Source organism: Heloderma suspectum, chromosome 14 (assembly GCF_057233095.1).
Source record: "Heloderma suspectum isolate Gila_16-S chromosome 14, 16-S_ref, whole genome shotgun sequence".
Taxonomy (NCBI): Eukaryota; Metazoa; Chordata; class Lepidosauria; order Squamata; family Helodermatidae; genus Heloderma; species Heloderma suspectum.
This window is the reverse complement of record NC_139471.1, coordinates 20,022,993-20,046,539: the sequence shown is the minus strand read 5'-3', so window position 1 is coordinate 20,046,539 and position 23,547 is coordinate 20,022,993. Positions and strand designations below refer to the sequence as shown.

Genomic DNA, 23,547 nt, shown 5'->3' with positions numbered 1-23,547 from the left:
GCCTCCGAGGCAGCGTGGAAGGGAGGGAAGGTCGGTTCTCCAGGAACTGACCTCAGAGTGTGGGCTCCGAGGTTGGTTCCCGGAAAACAAGATATCCTATGCCTGTCTAGCTGCTGACTAGCGGCCATAGGATTGCTCCCTCCATCAATCGATTAAATCTGTAAAAATCTGGGGAAATAGTTTTAAAGAAAAAGCATACTCGCTGTGTATTTAGATGATGCTCACATGTGACACAGCAAGCATAATCTCAGAAGAGGCATTCCCACTTCGCTCTGCCTGTCTCTCACTCTCATAGGTGGGAATGCCTCTTTTATGATGGCATTCACCACCTGCAGTTGTTACAAGTCAGGGGTAGGGAACTTTATCAGCCCAAGGGTCAAATTCCAATCTGACAAAGGTGTGTGTGTGCGCATGGGGGGGGGTACATTCCATCTGTGGGTGTGGCCAAAATGTGTTTCTTACTGATTTTAAAGCTACTCAGCAGGGCCAGCCCTCCAGTAAGATTGGGTGAGTCCTCTGCCTCAGGTTGTGGATGTAGAAGGCTGGCAGGTCCCATGTACCCCGCCACGAAAGTGAGGCATAGGGCACGTGGCTGCTTCAGAGAGCCCTGCTGGCCACTCTACTGCTGCAGCAAATTCTGAAGCAGGAAAGCAGCCATTGCAGCTCTCTGGAGCAGCTCCACCACCCGTCCTATGCCTCACCTTGGGACCGCAAGGCTTGGGACCGCAGTACCTGATGGCACGCCTCTCCTGAAATGAACCTACCCGTACGCTACGTTCAGCATCTAAGGCCCTCCTCTGAATGCCTCCTCCAAGGGAAGTTTGGAAGGCAGCAACGAGGGAGAGGACTTCTCAGTGGTGGCCCCCCATCTGTGGAACAAGCTCCCTGATGAAGTCCGCCTGGCGCCAACATTATTATCTTTTCAGCGCCAGGTTAAGACCTATCTCTTTTCCCAGGCATTTGGCAGCACATGATGAGTTTTAATCGGTCCTGGATGTGTCTTTAGTTATGACTGACAGTTCAAAGTTGTTTTTAGCTATATGTTGTTTGTGTATATTGTCTGTGTGCTTTTATGTAAGTGGCTTTAAAACTTTTTATATTGCATTTAATGTTTTGACTTCTGTAAACTGCCTAGAGAGCTTTGGCTATGGGGCAGTATAGAAATGTAATTAATAATAATAATAATAATAATAATAATAATAATAATAAGGCATGGGCAGGCGGCCACTCTGGAGAGCTGCGTCAGTCGCTCCCCTGCTGCAGCAAGAGACCACAGAGAGCACCCAGCTTGGATCTCCAGAGCAGCAGGTGATACCTCCCTCTGAGGGATCCTCAGAGCGAGTCATCGGCCCACCTGGTGCTCCAGGGAGCCGCATGGCCTGCTTTCCTGCTGAGCATGCCCAGCACAGCTCCCTGGAGTGCTGCCTGTCTGATGCTCCACTCTCTGGGGAGCCTCACTGTGGCAAATGACTGAGCAGGAGAGCATCTGGTGTGGCTCTTCACAGAGCCCGCAGATGCCTCATTCTGAGCGGTCCTTCTTCGGAGCAAAGCACTATAGGGTGAGGTGGCCCTGGAGATCACCTGTGCCGCCATGTCACAAGTGGTCTCCAAGGCCAGCTCCTGGCCAACGCCTCGCTCTGAGGAAGGAAACTTTCAAGCGAGGTATCGAGGGGGAGGGGGATGGTGGCAGCAGACAAGACAGGCAGGTGGGAAAGGGGAAGAGAGGAAGGGGAGGACGGTGGCGGCACCTGCCGCTGCTGCCGCCATCAGACGGGGGGAGAGAGGACAGCACGGGTGTCCTCCCGCCTCAGGTAGTGGGAAGTCTTACCCCAGCCCTGCTACTCAGAAGTAAGCAGGACAAGTCTCTGCATGTCTACTCATAAGTAACCAAGACAAGCCTCTGCATGTTTACTCAGCAGGAATGAAGCACTCAGCAGAACTTTCAAACAGCATCCCAAATACCCAGCCTCTGCATGTCTACTCATGCTGGCTAGGGATGGTGGGAGTTGTAGTCCAACTCATCTGGTGGGCAGCTGCTTGAAGAAGGCTACGCAATGGCACTCAGGCCTAAGCATTAGAAATAGTGGGAATAATAATAATCATGTAATTTATACACCACCTTTTAACAAAAGGTACACAAGGCAGCTTAGATAAAGAGGACAATAAAATGCACAACACAGAACCAACAAGACGTGCAAACAAATAACAAACAAAAGCCTAAATAACAGAATCAAACAGCAGTATAAATTAGCAACCCTGAAACGTCAGGTTCAACTTGGAAATCTGGCAAAGACAGAGGGCCTGGACCTGTTACATCACTGCTCACCCCAGGAAGGCCGCTGAAACTCAAGAAGAGAACATGGACGTCCAGGTCAGGTTTTGTGGGACCACGGCTCACACAACCGCTTGCAACCCTGCTGGTCGTGTAGAACACTTTGACATCCTGGTTCTCCCTGACTGGTGCGAGGATGCAGTCTGGAACATTCACCGGACCTAGGAAAGGAGAGAATCCTGAGGTTAGCCATTTTGGATTTCCCCCAGAGGAAGGAAGGAAGATAAAGTCGAGACCGGTTGTTAGGACACGGCACCAAAATGGTATTGGGAAGTAATGAATCAAGAGAGGGAGAGTTTCTGAGCACATGCAAAGCAGGGGTGTGTGGACGATAGACCGAAGAGCGTTTTCATGCACAAGGCATGGGGTTTGTCACAGAAATGCAAAAACACCCCCTACACTGGTCAGCATGCTCATTTGTATTACAAATATCTCTCCTCCACCTGAAAAACAATCCACATTTTCACACACAAGGTTTAACCGGCCTTTTAGCCTTTCTGACTTACATGCTATTTTTGTTAAAGTCCTATCACTGTCATCACAAAAGAGACTATAAAGGACAGAAGTTTGTAATGGAAATGAACATTTTGGCTGCCGTTGGCTTTATATTCATTTAAAAAGAAAAAGAAAAAGGAACTGGAGCTAATAGTGATTTCTCTCAGAACCTGATGCAGTCCTGGTGGATTTGCTGCCTCCTGAAGGGGTATCTATTTGCTTCCGATATGCTCTGCTTGTATATTTGTGAATCAGCAAATGTTGCGACACCATAAGTCTCTGCTGCTGCTCTCTCAACTAAACCCTATAGTGTGCCCCTGTCTGAGGAAGTAAGGATTATAGTATTAATAATATTAATATGAGTTTTAAGTATAATATTAATAATATTATCTATCTATCTATCATCTATCTATCTATCTATCTATCTATCTATCTATCTATCTATGATTCCAAATAATAGCAAGAAGAAGTTTGACTCAGGATTTCTCTGCTTGACTCAGACAATGCTGATTTGCAACAGGCAAAATCATTATGCTTACATTGATTTTTTAAAAAAAGAAAAAGGGAAAAAAAAGAAAACTTCCTCTCAATTGTCACATAAGTTGAATGAAGTTAGGATCTAGTACGGAGATTTCCTGCCACAATCCACCCCTGCCGGGAATCACATGGTGCCTTGGACAAACAATTGGAATGAGGAAGTTACCTTTCTCCAGGGTGGGTTCCACACTGCTAATTCTTGAGCCAGCGGAGGTTGGGGACAGGGGAGAAGGTCTGTGGCGGGGCAAGAGGAGGAAATCAAAAAGCTCCCATGCTGTTATTTAAGTTATCTCCAGACTGGAGTTCCGAGGGATTTTATCAAGATGACGGTAACAAAGGACTTATGGGAAAATAACACCGCCGCTACCATCGCCCTGGTTTCCATTCAACGACAAATGTGCGGCTGGAAAATTGATTATTTACATACCACTGCTGGCAACTCGACTGGTTAGATGCAGCAAATAAAGAACACTTATCTGGCCCCTGGCTGCCCACTTGAATTTTAATCAAGATGCTGCTTTCCTCTTTCTTCAGTTCCTTCCTCAGAGCCCACCTTTTTGTAAATCCTTGGGCACAAACCCTTTGTCTGCAACACAAGGTGACGAAGGCATCAGGGGAGCAGAAGCAAACACCATTTTATTTCTGTAGTTATGATGGTGCCAGTGGAGGCTGGTGGCTCCGATATCAGTGGAGCGGTGAATCTGCTCCGGATTTCAGTCAGACCCGGTCAGGACTCTAAAGGAGCTATCCAAGGTGCTCCGACTTCACTGGAGCAGTGAACCTGCTCCGACTTTCAGTCAGAACCAGTCAGGACTCTAAAGGAGCTCTCCAAGGTGCTCCGACTACAGTGGGGCAGCGAACCTGCTCCGAGTTTCAGTCAGAACCAGTCAGGACTCTAAAGGAGCTCTCCAAGGTGCTCCGACTTCAGTGGGGCAGCGAACCTGCTCCGAGTTTCAGTCAGAACCAGTCAGGACTCTAAAGGAGCTATCCAAGGTGCTCCGATTTCAGTGGGGCAGTGAACCTGCTCCGAGTTTCAGTCAGAACCGGTCAGGACTCTAAAGGAGCTATCCAATAGCTTTAGAGTTCTGACTGAAAGTCATGACTGAGGTGAGCTTAAAATGCAAAGCTGCACATGCTCAGAGTAGTTTTCTTTTTAATCAGGGCTGGTATTTTTTAATATATAAGGAATGTAGAAGCAGTTGGAAAGCATGGGATGGTGGTTGCAGAGGTGGGGGAGGAGGAGAGAGAAATGTTAGTTGTGTGCTTCAGAACTGATGCAATGCACAAGGCTTTCTAAAACCGCCCCCCCCCTCCACTAAGATCATTAAGTCCAGGATCAAAAATTACCTAGTTGCACCAAGCCTAGTCTGTTGCCACCCCAGGGGGAAGGCCTAGATAGAAAGGGCTTCCGTTACAGATGGGTAGATTTTGGTTGAACATTAGGAGAAACTCCTTGATGGTAAGAGCAGTTGGACAATGGAACCAATGACCAAGAGGGGTGGGTGGGCTCTCCCTCACCGGGGGTCTTCAAGCAGAGGCTGGACAGTCACGTTATGGATACCTTTTGGCTTGTGCAACCTGAGGATGTGGACAAATTGCTTCGAGGACTGAGGCCTACTACTTGCCCTTTAGATCCTTGCCCATCCTGGCTTGTGAAATCTGCCAGAGCTGGGCTGGATATCTGGACCTCTGAGGTGGTAAATGCCTCCTTGAGGGACAGCGAGGTCCTTGCAGCTTTGAAAGAAGCTGTGGTGAGGCCCCTGCTGAAGAAACCAAATTTAGATCCTATGGTTCCAGATAATTACCACCCTGTGTCAAATTTGCCATTCTTGAGCAAGGCATGTGGTGGCCTCACAACTCCAAGCCGTTTTGAATTAAACTGCTTATCTAGATCCATTCCAAGCAGGTTTCCAGCCTGGTTATGGGACGGAAACAGCCTTGGTCACCCTGGTTGATGACTTATACAGGAGAATGGATGGGGGGAGTGCAACCCTGTTGGTTCTTCTGGACCTCTCAGCGGCTTTTGATACCATCGACCATGGTATCCTTCTGGATTGTTTATCTGGATTGGGCTTGGGAGGCACCATTTTTAAATGGTTCCAGTCCTTTCTGGAGGAGCGGTCTCAGAAGGTGGTGCTGGGGGACTTCGGTTCCACCCTGTGGCCATTAGCCTGTGGGGTGCCGCAAGGTTCTATCTTGTCCCCCATGCTTTTTAACATCTACATGAAGCCTTTGGGGAAACTCAAGAGGTCTGGGCTGAAATGTCATCAGTATGCGGATGATACTCAGCTCTACCTCTCGTTTCCATCTGCACATCCCAGAGAGGCTGTGGAACGCTTGAACCAGTGTCTGTGGGCTGTTTTGGGATGGATGAGGGTGAACAAGCTGAAACTTAATCCAGACAAGATGGAGGGACTGTGGGCTGGGAAACCAACTACTTTGGATGGAGGTTTACAACTGCTCTTATATGGGGTTGCACTCCCCTTGAAAGACCAAGCGCGCAGTCTGGGAGTCCTCCTGGACTCTTGAGCTAACTGGGGAAGCCCAGGGGGCTGCAGTGTCCAGGAGTGCTTTATATCAGGTTAGGCTGGTACGCCAACTGTGGTCCTATCTGGAGAGGACGTACCTTGCCTCAGTTATCCACGCACTAGTCACGTCCAGGCTGGACTACTGTAATACGCTATACGTGGGGTTGCCTTTGAAGACGGTTCAGAAACTCCAGCTTGTGCAGAATGCGGCCACCTGAGTATTGGTGGGGGCAAGGCTGTTCGATCATATAACGCCTATACTGCGCCAGCTGCACTGGTTACCGCTGTGTTTCCCAGCCCAATTCAAAGTGCTGTTTCTGACCTTTAAAGCCTTAAATGGTTTGGGATCAAGTTACCTGAAGGACTGCCTCCACCATATCAGCCTGCCTGCACTTTAAGATCAGAAAGAGAGGCTCTTCTCATTTGCCCAGCCATGAGAGCAGTCAGATGGGTGACCACACGTGAGAGGGCCTTCTCTGCAGTGGCCCCACACCTTTGCAACAAGCTGCCATTGGAGGTCCGCCATGTTCCGTCATTGCAGCCTTTTAAGAAGGTCTTGAAAACATATTATTTTACCTTGGCCTTCTCTGGATACGACTGCTATCGTTGCTGTTACTGCTGTTAACATTGTTGCTGGTTTTATTGTTGGCTATTACCAGATCTTTAAAATGAATCAGCCGGTATTTGCAAGCACCTTTGCTAAAAACAGGACATGTTCTAGATCAACTGATAATGAAACATATTCACTTATGAACATATTTGTACTGCAACTTTCTGCCCCTTTAGTGGGACTCCCTAAGACAGTGAACAACCCAAGTTTTTTGAAGCCCAAACAAATAAAATAGAAACCAACTTTTAAATTAATAAACCAAAAAGCACAGCAGGCAAGAATTTCATCCTCGAGAGCTGGCCAAAAAGATGGGGGGGAGGGGAACAGACAAAGATTCAGTCATCATCCATGCCAAAAGCAATGTGGTTTTTATGAAGCATCTAAACATCATCAGGGAAGGGCCCAGCTGAACTGTTCTGGAAGAGCCCCCACTGAAACATTACATCCTGTAGAGACATAATGGTTAGAGTGTCAGATAAAGGGCTTTATTGGTGGCTGCTCCCCAGGCTCTGGAATCCCCTGCCGAGGGATGCTAGGTTGACTCCCTCTCTCTTATCCTTCTGCCAGCAGGCAAATATGTTTTTATTTAGGCAGGTCTTTGGCATGTAAGCTGGTCTGTTGCTGAAGGGCTTTATAATTAGTTGGTGCTGTTTATCTCTTTCACTGTCGTGTTTTAAATTGTGTTTTTAACCTATTTGTTTTTATGTTATGTTTCAATTCAGATTTTGTTTTTAATCTGGATTTTATTATTAGCTGCCTTGAGTGGGCAGAAAGGTGGGATATAAATGAATTAATCAAATAAATATAGAAGACCAAAGAGACCCAGGCTCAATCCTTGCCCAGCCATAAAACTCACTGGGTGACTTTGGGAGGGATGGCAGGGAATTTCAAATCATTAATGAGAACTTACAATTTCACGCTTTCAAACCCATATGCAAAAAGAAACCCAACTATGCTTTGAAATTTGCTCTTCTCTGAATTTTGCAATTGAAAAATGAGTACAAAGATGCTCCAATTAGGGAAAAGTGAAATGCATACTTTAGTGAAAATAGTGTTAAAATTTATTTTATGAGGAAAATTGCTTAGGCAAAAATGCATGTATTAGGAGAAATGCACACAAAACATATAGGGGTTTTCATGAGAACTTAAAAAAAACATTCTCAGAGTTTGGGACAAACCACACTGAAGACTGGAAAAATTCTCAAAGTTTGGGATAACCGAACTTAAAAAAAGACGAATTGAAACTGACAGATTTTTCTGTCCCTAGACTTCAGGCCAGTCACCAGTTCTCAGCCTGACCTACCTCACAGCGTTGTTGTGTGGATAACGTTGGTGGTGGGAGAAAACAATGTACTGAGCACCATGGAGAAAGGATGGCTCCAAAAAGTCAACAAATAGATATTTTAATGCTGCAAGATTCAGATGTGCAGGCACCAGACATAATTCATGGGCTCCCGTGTGGTGTCAAAGCCCAGTTTCCTGATCCTGCTTAAAGGAAGCTGCAGCTGCAGCTATAATGTATACAAAATGGGGAGCGGGGTGGAGGGGACACGTATGACACTCAAGAAGACAAATTTGCTCAGCAAGATGAAGGAGAAGTCAAGCCTGGATGTGGCAGATTCCTCCAAGTCCCTCACTCAAAGGTCACAGCCCTGGCCGCTTCCATGACGCTGCATCCTTTACCCACCTATTGTCCTGGATTTCCTCCGTGTACCAACCAGGCCAACCCCACAGCCGGCAGCATCAGGAAGAAGACAAAAGGCGCTTATCTGGGCTCCACAGGCTGCGTCAGCCTTCCCTTTCAGGCCCTACCCCACACAGCCTGTCTAGGAAAATACCGCCAGGACGAGACACCTCATGGCTGCGCAGAACTCCACAGACAAGCTTTATCTGTTTATGTTATTTGGCTCCCCCCGCCTCCCCCTCCACCCCGAACGCAGAGATCTGTGTGGGACTCGCGCACACAAAAGCAAGGAGATTAGATCGGCCTGGCGACGGCAGACCGCTCGGAGACCGTTTCCAAGGCGAGAGGCACCAACCGCCTGCGTCTGAAGGAGATTAACCGAGCGGTCTGGCTTGGGTGGAAAGAAAGAAAGTTCCCACACAAGGGGACCCGGCTGATTCGTACCAGCTGGGAGGCGCTTGCTGACTTCTCACGTGGTGTAACACAACGGAGACCTCTCAGGAGAAAACTCCACTACAGCTTCCCCTGCTGCCTGACCGGTGCTTTGATCAGCATCGTTATTGTCGGTTAAGGGAACTTGCCCATCGCCCAGATTGAGCTGGAGACATAAAAGCAAATGCCCCTTTGGGCCCTTGGTGTTAGCTGCTAAATGGGCCCAGATCTACGGTCTTGCAAGAGGACACTGCAGGACCAGATCTGAGCTATTTAGCAGCTCAGGTTTAGCACTGACATCATCATATTATTATTATCGATAGCATTTTTATCCCACTTTTCAGACAATTATCGCCTCCCAAAGTGGCTCACATCAATAAAAAAGAGAGACAGGCCCTACCATCAGGGTTACAGAGTTACGGCACAGGGGACCGTATTGTACCAGGTTTTGCCACTTGCACTGGCTTGCAGTCTGTTTCATGGCCCAATTCAAAACTCTGGTATCAACCTTTAAACCCTTTAATGGTTTGGGTCCAAGTTACCTGAAGGAACATCTCTTCCTTTATATACCTTCCCAGACCCTACGTTCATCTTCTGAGACCCTAGTCTGGGTGCCCCCGCTGCATGAAGTGAGGTGTGTGGTCAGGGCCGGTGCCAAGGGTAGGCATGGTTGGGCATCTGTCAAGGTACCACAGCCCAGCAGGGGCCCATTGACAAGAGACCCCTGGAGTTGCCCTTCCTGTTCCCTGTTGCAACCTGTTTGTTTACGTCCCGCTTGCTCTGACCCAGACAATGGTGGTGGTGAGGAGGAGGAGCGGGAGATGTCTCGTCCCACTTGCTCCCTGGCTCTCCGCCTGCCAAGCAAGCGAGCGGGAGCCATGATGAGAAAGAGGATGAGGAGCAAGATCAGCTGATGACAGTGGCTGTGAGGAGGCAGACTCACCGAGGGAGGGGGACCATCAGGGGTGTCTTGCTCAAGGGCACTCAAAAACACTGTGTGTGGCTACTAGAAAGAGGGCCTTTTCAGTGGTGGCATCCCAGTTGTGACTCGCCTGGGCACCTAATGTTGTGATCTTTTCACCTGGCCAGTTGAAGACCTTTTCAGTCTCCCCTGCTTTGTCAAGCTCACAATCTTGTTAGTGCTTCTGAAATTCTTTGCACTAATTATTATGATTATTTAGTAAATTCATGGAATTTCTGTGTGGCAGGCAGTGGAAGTAATGGCCCTCTTTGAATGCATCATGCAATGTCTTCATACCAGCAAGGACCGCTCCCAGGCATGGGGGGAAACAGCCTGGAGTTTAGTCAAAGGGGATTTGGGGCAACTGTTCTGAAGTAAGTTCTCCTCGTTCCGAATTTGCTTGCGAAACAATTGAATTCACATTCTCCTAATCAGATTTCCTCTAAACTTCCCAGCCATGGATGCTGTTACCAAATTTAGCAAGTTGAGACTTAACCTTCTGCCCAGCTGCCTCGTTGTGCCAAGTGAGACAGTGAGGCCTCCTCCGTCGGCCCAGTGGGACCACTACCACTTGGCTCCTGCCCTCCCAGAAATGCCTCCACATGCAACCATCCCACCTGGCTGCATCAGAGGGGGAGTGAGGCCCCCTCCACCGGCTCAGTCATTATTGTTTGCAGACAAACTGTGGGAACGTGCAAAGTTTCTGCTTCTTAGCTTGTGTTTAGAATTTAGGGATTGTCACATAATATTAGCTGCAAGTATTGGCTGAGTACTTCTGTTGGAAGTTCAAAAAATGGCTCAACTGATGTACACAATCAAGGTGTTATCTGAAAATCCATGTGATTGAGCCAATACTTTGGCAGCTTAATTCAACAGAAGCTGCAGACTGAACTTGAAATTCAAATTCTAAGATCTCTCCACGCAATGTGAAAACCTTTGACCGCCCGGGCCCTCTGTGACATCATCAGAGAAGCTCGTCCAAGGGCAGCTAATAGGTAACCCTGTTCACCCCACCAATGATGGGTGTACTGGCCATGGCCCCCACCAATTACTCATGGGGCCCAGGATTCATAGACTCATAGAATCATAGAAGAGTAGGGTTGGAAGGGGCCTACAAGGCCATCAAGTCCAACCCTCTGCTCCATGCAGGAATCCAAGTCAGAGTATCCCTGACAGGTGGCTGTCCAGCCTCATCTTGAATTCCTCCAGTGTGGGAGAGCTCTCCTTGCACAGACAAAGTCTGTGCGCATAGAACAGTTCTATGCGCATAGAACTGTATATACAAAGGGCCCATTCTCATGTCACAGCACATCAACAGCGGGGGGGGGCAGGGTAGCCAATGCAAGGCCCTGTGACCCTCCCTACCCCCAATCTCATAGAATCATAGGGTTGGAAGGGGCCTACAAGACCAAGCCCCTGCTCAATGTAGGAAGCCTGATTCCCAGGCAGTTTCCCATCCAAGTACTAACCAGGGCTGAACCTGCTTAGCTTCCAAGTTCCTAGGAGATCGGGGACATCCAGCCCTTTGCTCACTATCTCAAGGTTAATGCTCACTGTGTTCTTGTACACAGGAACACAACCCTTGACTGAATATATATATATATATATATATACATACACACACATACACACAAATACACACACACACACATATACATGCACACAAATGCACAGTCAAGTGTAAAAGGCACAGGCATTTTACAATTAGACGTATATGTTTGCAATTAGGAGAGTGCGTTTCATCCTTGGGGAACACCTAACGTATGTGCAAAATGAAAAATAAGAATGAGTCTTGAGATGATGCTAACGGGAGTCAAGTCCTTGCACAACCCTGAACAGCTTTGGGCATTTCTGTCTTCAGAGAGGAGGCTATGGCTGCAACGCTACCCATACTTCTCTGTGAGAAAAGTCCTTTGAACAAAGCAGGACTACAGCCCCGAACTGGCATGATCAGGTCTCCCCACTCCCCCCGCCTTCTCTAAAGCAGTACAAGGCTGGGGGGGAGACTCCAATTTTGACTGGAGCAATGGCACTCCAGAACGTGGTGTTTCCTGCCACACAGTTTACCTGATCTAAACACACACACACACACCCTTCTATGCCCCTATTTTTTCCGCAGGAGTGCTAACGGCAACTGGGGATGAGATTAGATCAGGAAAATGGAGTAGGAGCAAATGGTTAACACCCCCCCACACACACCGCAAGAACTGCTGCTCTGCTCAAAATTTGAATTCCCTGCTGCTGCTAACAACAACAACGTGGATATTCAGTTATGGATCTCCTGCATCATAATTATTTTGGCCTCCCGTTCAAGTCAACATAAGTACATAAGTACTTAACATAACATAAGTAGAGCCCTGCTGGATCAGAACAAGGGTCCCATCCAGTCCAGCATTCTGTTCACAGAGTGGCCAACCAGATGCCCCAATGAGAGGGCACGAGCAGGACGTGAGTGCAACGGCACTCTCCCACCCATGTTCCCCCACAACTGGTGTACACAGGCATACTGCCTCTGATACTGGAGGTAACATAGAGGCATCAGGACTAGTAGCCATTGATAGCTTTCTCCTCCAGGAATTTGTCTAGCTCCCTTTGAAAGCCACCCAAATGCCCATCACTATGTCTTGTGGAATTGAGTTCCGTAGTTCAACTCTGCGCTATGTGAAGAAGCCCTTCCTTTGCTCTGTCCTGAATCTCCCACCAATCAGCTTCATGGGTTCTAGTATTACGAGAGAGGGAGAAAAATGTCTCCCTATCCACATTCCCCACATTCACAGGATTGTATCACCTAAATGGCTAAACATTTGCTAGAACGTGCAGGGTTTTAAAAAATGGAGAAAAAAAGAGAGTTCCATTCTGCTTTGTATCCCACAAGGCCAACCTATGCCTTATGTTAGCACAGTGCTAGAGCTCCTGTTTCGCATGCAGAAGGTCCAGGGTTCAAATCCTGGCTCCTCCCGCTAAAAGGATCATGTAGCAGGTGATGGCAGGGGCGAGGGGACCCTGTGAACTGCTTTGTCAGTCTGAGCTCATGCAACTGGATGGGCAAATAGCATGACACAATCCAAGGCAGCTTCCTATGCATCAAAATAGCAGGAGGCTAAAAGAAAATATATAAATATATATATATTTTCCCTATGCACCTTTTACCCTCCCGCTATTTGGATGCATAAGGAAGCTGCCTTGTGCAATCCTAGGCACACCTACTCAGAAGCAAGTCCTGTTGAGTTCAGTGGGACTTACTCCCAGGTAAATGTCTAAACAAACTTTTGAACTGTGGTGTTGGAGGAAAATTCTGAGAGTGCCTTGGACTGCAAGAAGATCAAACCAGTCCATCCTCCAGGAAATAAAGCCAGACTGCTCAGTTGAGGGAATGATATTAAAGGCAAAACTGAAGTACTTTGGCCACATAATGAGAAGACAGGACACCCTGGAGAAGATGCTGATGCTAGGGAAAGTGGAAGGCAAAAGGAAGAGGGGCTGACCAAGGGCAAGATGGATGGACGATATTCTGGAGGTGATGGACTCGACCTTGGGGGAGCTGGGGGTGGCGACGGCCGACAGGAAGCTCTGGCATGGGATGGTCCATGAAGTCACGAAGAGTCGGAAGCAACTGAACGAATAAACGACAACAAAGTGTCTAAACAGGATTGCAGCCTCAGGGCCCAATCCTATGCATGTTTAGACAGAAAAAAAGTCCTACAACTCTCAGCTGAGAGTTATAGGATTTTTATCGGTCTAAACATGCATAGACTGTGCCCTTAATGTGTTTGAAACTTGCCAGGCTTTGCAAAACCAAGTCTCTCTTCCAGTGATGTGACCAAGGACCAGGTAAAACGTTCATTCTGGTTTCACTTCCAGTGGCTTAACCCATCTCTTTCTCTGTCTGGGTGAAGTGCGCGGGGTGGGGGGGAGGTGTTATTAAATGGAATATGGATGGATGGGAACAAGCTGCTTCTCTCGCTTTTCACTGCTCACATAACTCCCCACGGAGAGTTTATCCCCGCTCTTGCATTGCTTGGCTAATCCTTCATTGCTGGGACTTTCTAAACTCGTGCAATCCTTTTCTTTCCCCTTTGCTCCATTTTCTCTCCCTCTCGGCCTCTCCTCCCATTGCTGAGAAGCAGAATGTGAACAGAAATAAAATCTGAAACCTTGCACTTTCCTCTTTTTCCTTGCATCACGGGCGTTTTTCTCTTTCTTCCCACCCCTGCTAGGCCTTTTAAAGCTGTTTTCTGCCACGTGAGAATAACTTTTCTTCCCCTGCCAGCATGCTGCATTTGTCTTACTCAAACCTCAGCTTGATTTCATCATAGTTCTCAAAGAGAATCAAACCAGATCTTGCGTGGGAGGCACAGATTACAGTGGTAAAATATTACAATTTAATGGATGAGCCAGAGTTCTGAGCTGGGGAAATTCCCATTTCAAATCTTTCTGCCTCAGCTGCTTATGTGTAAGTAGGCTTCGGAGACATTCGTTCAGTTTGCAGTTTAAAGCAGATTTACCTAATTTTGCATTTTTAGGGCACAATCCTATGCATGTTTAGACAGAGAAAATGCCTACATTGCATGCCCTGGCTGGGGCATGCTGGGAGTTGTAGGCATCTTCTCCGTCTAAACATGCATAGGATTGCGCCCTTAATCTCCTAAATGAACAGAAACTCAGTTATGCTTCAAAATTCATATGTCTCCGAATTTTGCAAAGGAGTTGTCCAAGAACAAAAATATGTACAGAAATGCATCTAATAGGGGAAATAATACTAAAATGCATTATATAAGGAAAATTTATTTAAGTTCATGTGAACTTAAAAAAAAGAATTCTCAGTATTTGGGATTAACTGAATTTATGAGTGAAGACATTCTCAAAGTTCTAGATGAACCAAACTTTTAAGACTGGAAAAATGAGAAATAGAGAGAAACCAAAATGGATACGTTCATCCATCCCTGCATGTAATATGGGGATAAAATCACTGGCCTACCTTAACAGGTTGTTGTAAAGATTATTGGGAATGCCTACATTCTGACTTTCCCAATTTACCGGGGAACAGTTCTGATTTTCTGGTCCTTCTCCAAGGTTAACTGCTGCCACATTTTTGCCTTATTAGCAAAAGGGTGTGTTATTAGAATATGGTTAGTGTCAAAACTGACCACTATAATTAAAGAAGGATCAACAACTAAATTTATGTTAGACTGGAAACTTTTTATAGAATTTGTACAAGAAACAGAGAAAAGTGATATCTATGTATCTGGATTTTGAGCTTTGAGATGGTTAACTCTGTTTTGTTATTGTTGTTCAAATCAGGAGAGAAATAATATAATGTCTGTGAACTCAATGTATGATATACAACCAAGATAAGAATTAGAGAATAATAATGAGCATTTGTTGTGTAGGTGGAGCCAAAGGTACATACCTTACAATCATAAGAGATATTTTACTGTATGCCTATTGTGTGTTTATGTTGTTGTTTTGTTTTTAAAAAATTATATATATATATAAAATTATAATATAATTATATAAAAATTATATATATATATATATATATATATATGAAGAATGTGGTTAGTGTCAGTTGCTAGAGTTGTCGTATTTCAGGGTTCGGCCTTCTCCCGCTTTCCTAATAGTTAAATCTTGAGGTGGGGGGGGATGCCGCATGATCATACGAAAGCCCCAAGGAATGTCCAGTCTTCCATTCCACGCAAATGTATTTTGAACTGTCACGGACATAGAAAGCAGCCGTATCCAGACTGATCATCTAGTAGTAGTCCAGTCTTTAAGGTGGCCACATACAGGGCTGGCCCAATACATGTTGCTGCTTGAGGCAAAGGACAAGCTGCCCCCGCCCCCCGCAACATACATATTCCACATACGCCATCCATATTCCCCACGTACAGAATCTGGCTGTGGAATGGGAAATGGGACATTTTCCTCTGCTATACCTGAGGGCAGTGGGGTAGATTAGGAGGCAGAGAGTGAGCTAATTTAGGGGATTCAGGGGGAATGGCAGGGAGCTGCTGCCATCCCACAGCATCTGCCACCTGAGGCAGCCGCCCCACTCTGCTTAATGGTAGGGCTGGCTCTGACCATGTGTCCTCCTTTACAGACAGTCCTCTATTTGAAAGGGTGCCCAGTCCAAGTGTGGTTTAAAGTTCAAAACCCCTAAGAACAGAGAGAGGGCAGGGTCCTTGGAGTTTCCCACTCACATTTAGTACCTGTTCAGCAGACTGAGGAGCAGATGTTCAGGTTACAGTCTTCCCCACTATGGTGTGATGTGTTGTATTTCTATTGAAATTATAGTCATTTCCCCCCCAAATGTGCATCTTTACATTTCTACGTGTGCAACTGGGCTGGCAGAGGCAGATTTCCAACCCCTCTCCTCCCCATGGCTGCCCCTGCAGCCCTCTCAAAATGGGGTTGGAGGATCCTGTTGGATGGGGTGAGCTGTAGTGCAAGGGGAAGGGCCCCCCCCCTCAATCTGGCAGATGCAACTTCCATGAGCAGAGTCCTTCTGTTCATGGAAGGCAGGTCCGGGTCCCAACCTACTGAAAATAGCATATGCAAATAATGCAAATCTGTGGGTTGCATCCAATGCTAGTCCTACTTAGAGAAGACCCATTAGAATGAATGGGACTTGTGCTAGTTATGACTAATGTAAGCCCTATTCATTCCAATGGGTCTACTCTAAGTAGGACTAACGTCGGATGCAACCCAAGGCATCCAATGGCTGGCTTGGGCATGCTGGGAGTTGTAGGACATTTTTTCTGTCTACACATGCGTAGGATTGTACCGTAAGTTTTGTGGCACCTTAAAGACTAACAAGTTTAGTATGGCACAAGCTTTCGTGGAACACTACTTCCTTACTGGTAATTGTCTGCTCTTATGGGGGATTGCTATTTGGGTTCTCTGGGAAGAGCACTTCCCAACTCTGCTATCTGACATCCTTTAAAAAACAAAAGAGATATGCTGGGACTTAACCCAGGATCTTCTATTGAGCTCATCACTGCCTACATTGCCTGTCATGGTCACCCCAAGCTCTTTCCCATCAACCGTCTGCCTGAGATCCTTTTTAACGAGAAGTGCTCCCTGCTCCTTTTAATTGGAGATGCCAGAAGTCCAAAACAGGGGCTCTACCGCTCAGCTACCGCCCTACGCGTTTAAGCCCTGTCTTCCACTTCTCTAGATTTCCTCAAACAGCTGCAGGGGTGTACGACTGCCAGGCCCTGCGCTTTTCCAATGAACGGCTCTGGTGCTGTTAAATGCTGTGCAGTTGGCCGAAATTCAGCAGGTCAAGCATCCCCCAGCCATGCGGATGCAATTATAAGAGGAGCTTGACCTGTTACATTGCCGCTTGTCATTCAGGCATTCAAGGCACAGAGGGACCCGGCCAGAAAAAGAGAGAGAAAAGAACCGGCAACCTTACAGTGTGGGGGAGGGGTGATTCGGGGCTTAACTATGTGGTAGGAGCAACAGATGAGACTACCTGTGTCCATGTGGATATAGAAATACCATGCAGGGAGCTTTTAAGTGGCTATGGATTGTCTGAATCCACAACAGACTATCCAGTGTTTGGCTTCCTTAGCTGTATCGAGATGATTTATTATGTATTGCTGGAGTGGGGAACTTGCACGTCTCCAGATGGAGTTAAACTACAAGTCCCATCATTCTTGATCATTGGCCATTCTGGCTGGGATTGATGGGAGTTGGCATCTAACAACATCTGGTGGGTCACAGATTCCTCACCCCTGATATACTGACTGATGGGGATTTACAATGGGGACATTCTTGAGGAAGGCTGATAGCTCAGTGGCAGAACCCACTCTGTGTGTGGAACATCCTGGGTTTGATCCCTGGCACTGCCAGGTAAACAGATTGGGTAGTGGGAGATAGGGCAGACCTCTCTCTGTCTGAGAACTTGGTGAGCTACTGTTTATCAGAGCAGATCTGCCGTTTTCAACCCGAGGCCCTCTAAATAACATCAGAAGAGCCCTGCTGGATCAGACCGAGGGTTCATCTAGTCCAGCATCCTGTTCACACAGTGGCCAACCAGCTGTTGACCAGGAACCCACAAGCAGGACACGAGTGCAACAGCACCCTCCCGCCCATGTTCCCCAGCAACTGGTGAACATAGGCATACCGCCTCTGATAATGGAGGTAGCACATAGCCATCAGGTCAGGACTAGAAGCCATGGACAGCCTTCTCCTCCAGGAATTTGTCTAACCCCTTTGAAAGCCATCCAAATTGGTGGCCGTCACTACATCTTGTGGTAGTGAATTCTATAGTTTGACTTTGCGCTGTGTGAAGAAGTCTTTCCTTTTAGCTCTCCTGAATCTCCCACCAATCAGCTTCATGGGACGACCCGTTTGGGTTCTAGTATTACAAGAGAGGGAGAAACATGTCTCCCTATCCACATTCTCCACACCAGGCATAATTTTGTAGACCTCTATCATGTCTCCCCTTACCCTGCTTTTTTCCAAGCTAAACAATCCCAGCTGTTGTAACCTCCTCTCACAGGAGAGATGCCCCAGCCCCTTGATCATTTTAGCTGGCCTTTTTTGCACTTTTCCCAGCTCTACAATATCTTTTTTTTGGTGCGGCAACCAGAACTGCGCACAGTATTCCAAGTGTCGTCCCGCCATAGCTTTCTATAAGGGCATTATGATATTGGTGGTATTACTCTCAATTCTTTTCCTAATTCCTTTCCCAGATGTGTGGGGCGATGACTCCAAGACTTCTGCAGAGCACCAGGTTCGGAAATGTCTGGAGTAGCCAAGGCAGGGCTGGGTGCAGCAACAATGCAACCAGGCGCAAAGCAGGTTTTCTCCTGTGTGCCCTGTTTTGGACTGGTTCTATATTTATTGCTGCTCATTTGACATACGGAAAGTTGCTTTGGGCACAATTCAGTGGGAAAGGAGCATAGGAAGAGGCTCTGAAAGGAAAGACACCCAGTGCATTTGGTGGCTAAGAAGGGATTTCAAGTCTGATGCGCTCATGACACCGCCATAGCCCAGCAGTGTAGTGGGAGAGGGAGGAACAGCCCCCCTTCAGGAGGAAAAAATGTGCCCCTATCTAGGTCCCTGCTGTTTATACCAGGAATGGGGATCCACTTGCCCTCCAGATGTTGCTGGAGAATGGCTCCCATCAGCTCAAGTCAGAATGGCCAATGGTTGGATGATGGGAGGCAGAGTCCCAAACACCCCACCCCTGGTGTACACAGACTGCCCTCACCCAACCGTCAACCCTCTATACCGCCTTCCAAAGAAAGATGAAACTGGGACAGATAGATAGATTAGATAATTAAATAGCTATGGCTACTCATTCTGATGGCTCTATGCTACGTCCAGTGCCAGAGGCAGTATGCCTGTGTACACCAGTTGCTGGGGAACATGGGCAGGAGGGTGCTTTTGCATTCATGTCCTGCTTATGGGTTTCCCGTGGGCAGCTGGTTGGCAACTGTGTGAACAGAATGCTGGACTGGATGGACCCTTGGCCTGATCCAGCAGGGCTCTTATGTTCTGATGATAGATAGACAGATGGATAGATGGATAGAAGCATTTTTAAATGGAAAGATGGGATATACATACTTTTATCCTGCAATCCTATACTCACGTACCTGGAACTAAGTCCCATTGAACTCCAAGGGGTCTACTTCTGAGTAGATACATATAGAAGTGTATTGTTAATACGTGTAATAAATCTACCTTTCTCTAGGCCCTGGGCAGGGAGAGGTTCGTGTTAACAGGGCAGGGCCTTTCTGGTAAAGGAGGCTGGGATCTCTCCTCAACAGCACCACCACACACTCACACGCATAAAAGCAGACATGGCAGGGCACACCTTTGGGTGACATGTGCACACAAAAGACGACCACGCCTTGGGACATGTGCAGAAGGCCTGACACTCCCCAAACTATCCAGACTAGACTAAGGTTCTGAGGAAACGGCTTAGCGGGAGACTTGAGCTCCAGGAACCATAGTTAGCTCCAGAATTATTTTGGGGGCAATGAAGGAATACATAATGGGGGAGCCTTCCGCTCCACCTTCAATGACCCTAGCACTCCACTAAGAAGGCGAAGACAAAAAGGAGAGCCCAAGAAGCAACTCGCACCCGAGGCTTCTGCTTGTTTGGAGCCTGTCTTGGACAGCGGCTCGTATAGCTCATGTGGGAAAGGAAAGGAAAGGAAAGGAAAGGAAAGGAAAGGAAAGGAAAGGAAAGGAAAGGAAAGGAAAGGAAAAGGGAGGCGTTTGTCATGCCAGTGAGCATTCTGGCCAAATACTGGGTTTTATATTTGCATACCAACCCACCCAAACAAGACCAGAACCATTCACTCGAAGCCCCCTGTGTGAAATTGCAGAGCGCTTTCTTTCCATTTCTCTCTTCCTTTTCTCTTTCCGAAGGTCATTGTTAAGACTGTTTCTCAGGCTCTTGAACCGGTAAACAGTTTCAGAGGTTCAGGAACCGCATGGCTTTACTTGCCTATCTAAGAAGGTTGCCAGATCCCCACCTAGAGATGGTGCCTGCATCTTTTCCAGAGCCCCAAGAAGGGCTCCGGCCCCTGGACTGAATCCGGCCTCGTTCCTCCAGCAATCCCCTAACCCATCCATCTTCCCAGCCTGCCGGAACTGCTCCTGACCCTTTGGAGCCGGTACAGTTGTCGGTGCCATTGCTGGCTGGAGGGAACCCAGCAACTGTGCTGAAATCAATGGGACTTGCTGATGAGTCCACACATTTCAGACAGGGCTGTAAGAAACTGAGCGGAGAAGAAACAGCCTCCCGACAGATCTTATTTTTGGACTGGAGGAATGTAAAGAGACACATGTGCCGTCACAGTGGCTGGGGTCCATTTCTATAGCACCTTCCCCCAACCTGGTGCCCTCCAGATGTTTTGGGCCACAACTCCCAGCATCCTTGACCATTGCTGGCTGGGGCTGATGGGAGTTGAAGCCCAAAACATCTGGGTTGGGGAAGGCAGTCTGCACCACCCCCCTCTCGTCGTTGAGAAAGAAACATCTGGAGGGCTTGGGCGCTCGCCTCCACCGCTGCTCATTCTTCTCCTAAGCAGCTCAGGGCCGTGGCTCAGTGTCAGAGCCCCACTTTGCATGCAGAAGGTCCCAGCTTCGACCCCCAGCAGCATCTCCAGCTGGGGCTGGAAAAACTCCTGCCTGAAACCCTGGAGAGCCGCTGCTGCCAGTCAGTGTCGACAATACTGGGCTAGGTGGACCAAGGGTCTCACTCAGTATAAGGCAGCTTCCTATATTTCTAGTTAATTCAGCTCTTTATTCATACCCATGAGGACTGGAAAATCTTATTTCATTTTTAGGTGAAGGGCAACCGCTCAGTGGTAGAGCCCCTGCTTTGCATGCAGAAGGTCCCTGGTTCAGTCCCTGGCATCTCCCGGTAGAGCCAGTTCAATCCCTGCCTGAAACCCTGGAGATCCCCTGCCAAGCAGTGTCGACAATACTGGGCTAGGTGGAACAACGGTATGACTTGTGTAAGACAGCTTCCTCTGTTCTCTTCTGGGGGGGATTCCCGGTTTGCCACAAAAAATATATACAACTTTCTTCTCTGTCCAATTTTCCCCTTCCGAGGTGTTCTGTTCCTCCTTCCCCTCCCTCCGCTTGATAACATTTCCCCTTTTCCAGCTGCATCCAAACAGCAGTCCTGTATGCCAGGCCAGGACGTTGAACCAAGGGCTGGCTACTGCAAGCACTTACGGCAACCTGCTGCCGGATTTGACACCCCCCCCCCAGTGTCACCAAGAGAACCACTTACTTGCCCCCAACATCGTGGCACCCGAGGCCAGAAGTAGCACTGCTAGGCACCGCGCTGTCTCCATGGTGCCAAGGCCGTCGGGCTCGATCCTCGCTCTTCCTCAGTCACCGCCCTGGCTTCTTTTAGCCCGTGTCGAGGGTCAGGGGTCCAGAAACACGGACCTCTGCCGGGCTGCGGCGTTTTGCAGCAGGACGCAGGAGAAGCAGCTCGGCCCTTCTCCACTCCAGCCTCGGTCCGGTTCGGAAAGATCAGAGGCGGCAGGAGAGCAGGAAAGACGCAACTGGGCTGCGGGGGGCTGGGATCGGGCCTTGCCACACTGGCTGGCTGCGTCTCTCTCCTCGGAGCGCCACGGCCTGAATGTTCAACGCTGGCTTGGTTCAGCCCTGATGACCCACCGAAGCAGGAAATTGACTCCCTTTTGAGGGAGGCTTGCCAAGACTTTGGCCTGCCAAAACAGCAAAAGGAAATGCTGCTTTTTGCTTCTTTTTTTGAAAAGGAAAAAAACCTCTTCAAAGGATGCAAAAACCCCCACAGCTGCTGATCACGCACTGACAGCGAGAGGCGATTGGTTGCAAAAAGCCCCAAATGGACTCCAGGCAGAGAAGCCGGCGAAGTTCTCCTTTTTTTATTTAGTGTTTCCAGGACTCGGGGTTTGACCCGGTTGTAGGGTGCTTTTAAGCTTCCTCCTCAGGGTCACCAGGGCAAGGAATTAAATCAAGGTGAGAAGGGCAGAAGAAGGAAGGGTGGAGGACACACAAGCTGTTTTCCTTCCACAAGGCCTGTCCTCGGCCTTCTCTCGCCACCATAAATTTAAGAACTTCCCCCCCCTCCCCCAGCACATTCTTCCAGTCTCAGTCATTTTCCCTTCTCCGTGTCGGAGAGAAGGGCTGGGAGGTGGACGCCAAGACACACATCACCAATCTATTTGGAAACACGTGGAGAAGACAGAAATAATTTTGCTAGAAGGCGAAGCTGGAGCCCTCTTTAAAAAAACATTCCAGGCTCCTCCCCCTTGCTCCGAAAGGCCCCACCCCAATGCCCTTGGCTCCGCCCCCAAGCCCCCAGTTCTGAGCCTCATGAGATCTAGCAACCTTGCTACTCCTCCTTACAATTCTCATCTCCTTCCTCTCCACCCCCTGCTCCCCATTATTGCACACGGCTAAAGACTCCGTACTGCCTTGTGCGGAGTGCATTCGCTTACTCCGCACCTGCCTGCCTTCCACCCGTTGAAAAGCCAGGAACGGTGTTTGCTCTTCTGGTCAGAGACAGAATAGCCTTCCCCAACCTGGAACCCTCCAGATATCTGTGACCAGAGCTCCCATCAACCTCAGTCAGCATGGCCAGTGGTCAGGAATGGTGGAGGCTGTAGTCCATCCAGAAAGCACCAAGGTGGGGAAAGCTGGACTAGGAAACAAACCTATAACTGTCCCACACTAGGCTGAATTCGATTTCGGAGGCAGGACCAAAATTACCCCCCAAAAAGCCAGCATAGTTCAAAGACAGTGGCGGCTGGTGGCTCCCGTGTCGGTGGGGTGGTGAATCCGCTCCGGGTTTCAGTCAGTACCAGTCAGAATGCTAGCAGAGCTCTCCAAGGTGCTTCGCATTTTTCTGAGCAACCCTGCTCTGCACATGGATAGCAGCTTTAGAGTTCTGCCCTGTTCTGACTGAAACCCGGAGCGGATTCACCACCCCACTGACCGGGAGCCACCAGCCGCCATTGCTTAAAGCACTTACTGCCTGTCATGAAACCTTTGGAGAGGCATGTTGACAGTTTAGAATTGGGGAAAACTGCACAAGAGCCAGGAAACCACCAAACGATTGGTGGCTGGGGGGAAGGGGTGGAGCCAGGAAAAGGGGGCTTGGCCGTTGGGGAACCCTGGAGGGCCAGACTGAAACCCCAGGGGGGGCTGAATTTGGCCCCCAAGAGGACTGGATTTGGCCAATGGGCCTACGTTTTCCCATCCCCACACTCGGTTACCAACTGTTCTCCGAAATACAACTTCTCAGCACCTGCTGTGTCATAGTGGAGCATCTCCCCTATGAGGGAAGGTTAAAACATCTGGGACAGTGTAGCTTTGAGAACAGGCGACTGAGGGGGGACATGACAGAGGTGTACAAAATTACGCATGGTGTGGATAAAGTGGGTAGGGAGACATTTTTCTCCCTCTCATAATACTAGATCCTGGGGTCCTCCCATGAAGCTG

General features: G+C 48.2%; 1 protein-coding gene across 5 annotated transcripts in view; it reads right to left on the bottom strand.

The window, feature by feature from the left end:
• The window catches only part of ENG (endoglin), a 90,077-nt gene extending 68,238 nt beyond the window's left edge, over positions 1 to 21,839 (bottom strand). For 4 of the 5 annotated variants that reach the window (XM_084821212.1, XM_084821213.1, XM_084821209.1 and 1 more), the window contains exons 1-2: positions 21,344 to 21,510; positions 2,327 to 2,493 (exon numbers count right to left, since the gene is read on the bottom strand). In XM_084821212.1, the coding sequence (XP_084677338.1) occupies positions 2,327 to 2,493; positions 21,344 to 21,407 (231 nt within the window). In that variant the 5' untranslated portion in view covers positions 21,408 to 21,510. Of the gene's footprint in view, positions 1 to 2,326; positions 2,494 to 21,343 lie in introns of all 5 variants that reach the window. The other variant, XM_084821211.1, reaches the window with a different exon arrangement.
• Positions 21,840 to 23,547: the final 1,708 nt, after the last annotated feature.